The sequence below is a fragment of the Chenopodium album genome, chromosome 12 (assembly GCF_948465745.1).
Source record: "Chenopodium album chromosome 12, dcCheAlbu1.1, whole genome shotgun sequence".
NCBI classification, from domain to species: Eukaryota; Viridiplantae; Streptophyta; class Magnoliopsida; order Caryophyllales; family Amaranthaceae; genus Chenopodium; species Chenopodium album.
The window spans coordinates 4,708,900-4,713,016 of record NC_137845.1 but is presented as its reverse complement, the minus strand read 5'-3'; the positions used below and the strand labels follow the sequence as shown (position 1 = coordinate 4,713,016).

General features: G+C 34.4%; 1 protein-coding gene across 1 annotated transcript; it reads right to left on the bottom strand.

The window, feature by feature from the left end:
- Positions 1-826: 826 nt before the first annotated feature.
- Positions 827-3,753, bottom strand: LOC145571717 (uncharacterized). Its single transcript, XM_081630749.1, has 4 exons — positions 3,622-3,753; positions 2,261-3,336; positions 2,153-2,187; positions 827-1,792 (listed from the first exon to the last, which is right to left on the bottom strand). Exons 2-4 carry the CDS (start codon positions 3,332-3,334, stop codon positions 1,519-1,521), a joined length of 1,383 nt encoding a protein of 460 aa, XP_081486875.1. The 5' UTR covers positions 3,335-3,336; positions 3,622-3,753; the 3' UTR covers positions 827-1,518.
- Between the last annotated feature and the right edge of the window lie 364 nt (positions 3,754-4,117).

The window sequence follows — 4,117 nt, the reverse complement described above, 5'->3', positions numbered from 1 at the left end:
GCGTGTACTTCTTAGCTTTAGGTATAAAATTTAAGTTACTTATCTATAAACCTCCTCCGTTACATTATTTTGCAGCGATTTGACATAAAGTAGAGGGAAAAATGTCTAATCGTTACAAATAATATAAAATGGAGATATTTAAAAAACGTTGCGTTTTCTATATGGCTGGCTATTCCGTATGGCCGAAGTCACTTATTCAAGGGTTACTCGGTCGATCAGGGGTTACTTGGTTAGAGTTACTTAATCATGGGTTACTTAATCGGTCATGGATTACTTATTCAGGGATTACTTGGCGATTATGGGTTACTCAGTTGGTCAGGGGTTACTTATTTGGTCAGGGTTTACTCGACCAGTACACACGGTGTCGACGTGCGTGTGACCAGACATATATGAAAATTTGTGTAAAAAAAAAAAAAAATAGAACTCTCAGATTTTGTGTAAATTATTGTATAACTAATTATAAGTTTTACTCATTTCTGTATAAAATTTTGTTGAATTTGTGCGTTATATGGTATCTACGCTAGTATTATACTAATTTCTGCTCTCCTTTTTTTTTTTTTTTTTTTCTGAAACCTAATTTCTGCTCTCCTAATGAACCATAAACTATCATACTTTAATATTCTCGTATTTTCTCTATCTCAACTATCATACTTTATATATATGTTTCCACCGAACGTAAATCCGTAATTACTTGCTTTATATTATATTATATTACTTTATATAGAGGGAGTATATATTGATACCAACTATAAAAGGTATTTAGAGAAAGTTTGTAAAAAGATAATTTAATAAAGAAATGCATAAAATATAATTTCACATAACGGAATATAGAAACTAATTTTAGAAACGAATGGAGTAGAAAATAGAAATTAAAAATTAAAGTTATTTCCTAGGTACACTATTACAACCAAACTATCTGACCTCAAGCCATTTTACAACTTATATAAGCTCTAATTTCATCAGTGCACTATTACAACCAAACTATTTGACTTCAAGCCATTTTACTGAGTACTTTTGTCCCAAAATCATTTTAATTTACCTCGGGCCATTTTACCGAAATGTAAATCGAGTAGTTCTGTCCCAAAATCGCTTTAGAAGACGGAAGACCATCAGTCTTAAATTCCAAGTTGTCTTGCAGTAAATCAACACCAACACCATCAACTATTAAGTTTACTTTTACGATAAGTGAGGAATTCCGAGGCACACAAACCAAAGATTTTGACAACGGCAATGAACCATCCTTTTTAAGGTGGTTTATAGGATCATCTAAACCTTTCTCAAAAAGAACACTTTGATAATATTTCATATCATAATTAGTTGAGTATTCTTGGTTGCTATAACGAGCAACAATACTTCCATAAAACTTTAAGTTCAAAGCATTATCATTGCCTTTAACCAAAACCTTCACTTTAGCTTGTACTCCACCATAAATAACTATATAATGTGTTGCTACATATCCATGATCCCCTCGAATAAGAGAACATATCTGCTTGTTATACCATGAATTGGACAAGCGGACTACCCACCGGGTATGTCCTTTGATAAAAACATTACCTTCAAAACCATGACCAGAGCTGAAAAACCATGACCATGACAAAATTGGACCTCAATTTTGTCAAAACAAATCTGAGGGGAACACGGATCTCTTTTGAACAAATGACAGTAGTCATTACCTTCAACACTGATACTTCCATATAGTTTGAAGGGAGGCTTCAAATCATTGCTACCAACACCAACTGAAAACACCTCCACTAGCGGCGTGGGTCTAATGTACATAGGTGTCTGCGGCAACCTGGTAGTAAAAAATCAGTCCCTCTTCTAGAGAAAAATTTAAAGGCAATAGAGTATAAAATAAGAAGTGGTTATAAGAAGCGGTACGAGTTGCTGGCATGCTGAAAAGGGAGGTATGGGTGGTGGAGAGCTATAGTCATGGTTTTGTTATTTGAATTTAAAAAATAGTAATCCACCACCCCTTCCTCCTTCGGTCCTCCCTCAATCACCATCTCCTCTCCCCCTCTTCCTTCTCTTTATTTTGTCACCAAATATAATAGATAAGGGTAATACAGTCCTTAAAAACATATATGACTAATCTCTAAACAAAACACTAGTGGCATAAGAACCTAAGAAACCAACAGAAGAGAGAGCAACCTACCCAAAGACTGATGAGGGTTGTGGATCAACAGGAAACTGCAGAGAGAACAAACATAGAAAGTCAATTAAGTAATAAACTACTAATAACCAAGTAAAAAAAAAAAAATACCCGCTGCCTTTTAACCAGTTCCTCGAGCTTGCTCTCTTCATTCCCAGGGGTTAACATTTGATTCAAATTTCGTTTCAGATCACTTCCTCTATAACGTTGCTCATATGCATCACCCCAATTCACTCGCACTCGAATACGCCCATTTTCTCCCACTATATCCTTTTTTATTTGGCTGCAGTCATCAGACGAAAATCCTAAGACCCCATCAGCTAGTCTGCTTCCATCATTAAACTTGAAATCCACATGGATTTTAAGGGGAAAATTCGAAGAAGCTGGCACAGCAACCATACATCTTGATAACTCAATAAAATGTCTAGACTTCACCCGTACACATTGACTATGTGGCTTATTTAAAAGTACACTTGAAATAGTAGTATTGTCTCCATAAGAGCCACTGCCAGGAAAATCGGTGTGTGCAGCAACAGTTCCATAAATATCAGCAATATCATTGTTATTTTCATATCCGGAACTATCATAATCTGCAAGATCAACATCATATTCATCGGGATCATAGTCCATTGTATCATAATCATCATCCTTGCTGAAAAATAACACATCCACAGAAGCTGTCACCGCATACGGGAAAGTGGCATAATGCATGGTCACAAACCCGGCCTCACCTACAACATCTTTAGCCCCATGTCCTGTGTAAAAGGTTTCCTTATAGTTGAAACTCAGATTTCCCATAGCAATGGCAGCATTGTTTCGTGCCCTGTCCCTCAGGTCCACCTCAATAGTGACATATTCATAGGGTATAATGACACAACCATCCTTAAGTCCAATTAAGGACAAATAACGAGTGTAGCCAGCACTATTCGGCTTGATAAACTCAGGGTCGTAGTGTTTCCGGTTGTAAAGATATAAAACATGACCTAATCCATTAGTAGCCTTAATAGTGCCATATATTTCACAAGAATCGCAATCAAAGCGCTTAGTATTTACGCTAACAGAGAAAACCTCGAATAGGGGTGTAGTATTAATAGCATAATTAGGCATACCATCATCACCAAACAATTGATATTTAGATAAACCCCTCTGTACATACTTCTTATCTGTTTTGTTATTCACCTCCATATCTGTAAATTAAGTAGCATTATAAATCAAACAGATGAAATTCAAAATACTATCTAATCGAAAGCAAGAACAAGGGTTCTGCTGAAATTTTAGATACGACAACAAAACTCTTTTAGCTGGAACAGGGTTCTGCAACCAAATTTGATTCAATCATCAAATTAGCCTCGAAAAAAGCATATGAATTAAGTGAGAAAAAGTTCTAATTTAATAGATCCATCCTGACAATCAATTAGCGAAAAACCCTAGAATAATAAACAAAAACCATAAACAAATAAAAACCATCTTACCTCGTACGCTGATCCAATGGATGATAGAACTTTCAGAAATCGCTTCAGTGGAAAAACTGGAGTCCGCTTCGTTAGGAAACTGAGGACAAATAAATGGATTAGAAGGAGGACATATAGGTCTATATATTACTCTGTTCGATTGTTCCCCTTCTCTCTTTTTTTTTTTTTTTTTTTTTTTTTTTTGAAAACGTTCCCCTTCTCTTTTGAAAACATTCAATTTTTGTTTAAACTGCATTAATTTCAATTTTTATTAATTTTAATAATAATATTCACATACTTCTATTTGACCGTGTTTTGTACTTTATACGTAATGAAAAATATATTTGTGTGAGATCTTGTTGGATTCGTCACGAATTCACGATATATATTTTTAAAATATCAAATTTTTGATAATTCTTGCTTATCAGTAATTAAAATATTAATGGTTGAATTTAACATTTAAATTCGGAAATATTATATTTAATAATCCCAACTTTAAAGCATTTGTTTTTAATTT

Bases quoted from the DNA above. Each gene is read 5' to 3' on its own strand.
- LOC145571717 (XM_081630749.1), bottom strand. From the start codon at position 3,334: ATGGAGGTGAATAACAAAACAGATAAGAAGTATGTACAGAGGGGTTTA. The intron at 2,188-2,260 runs GTATTTTTTTTT...TTCTCTCTGCAG, and splicing joins AACTGGTTAAAAGGCAGCGG to TTTCCTGTTGATCCACAACC. The intron at 1,793-2,152 runs GTAGGTTGCTCT...TTTTACTACCAG, and splicing joins CAACCCTCATCAGTCTTTGG to GTTGCCGCAGACACCTATGT.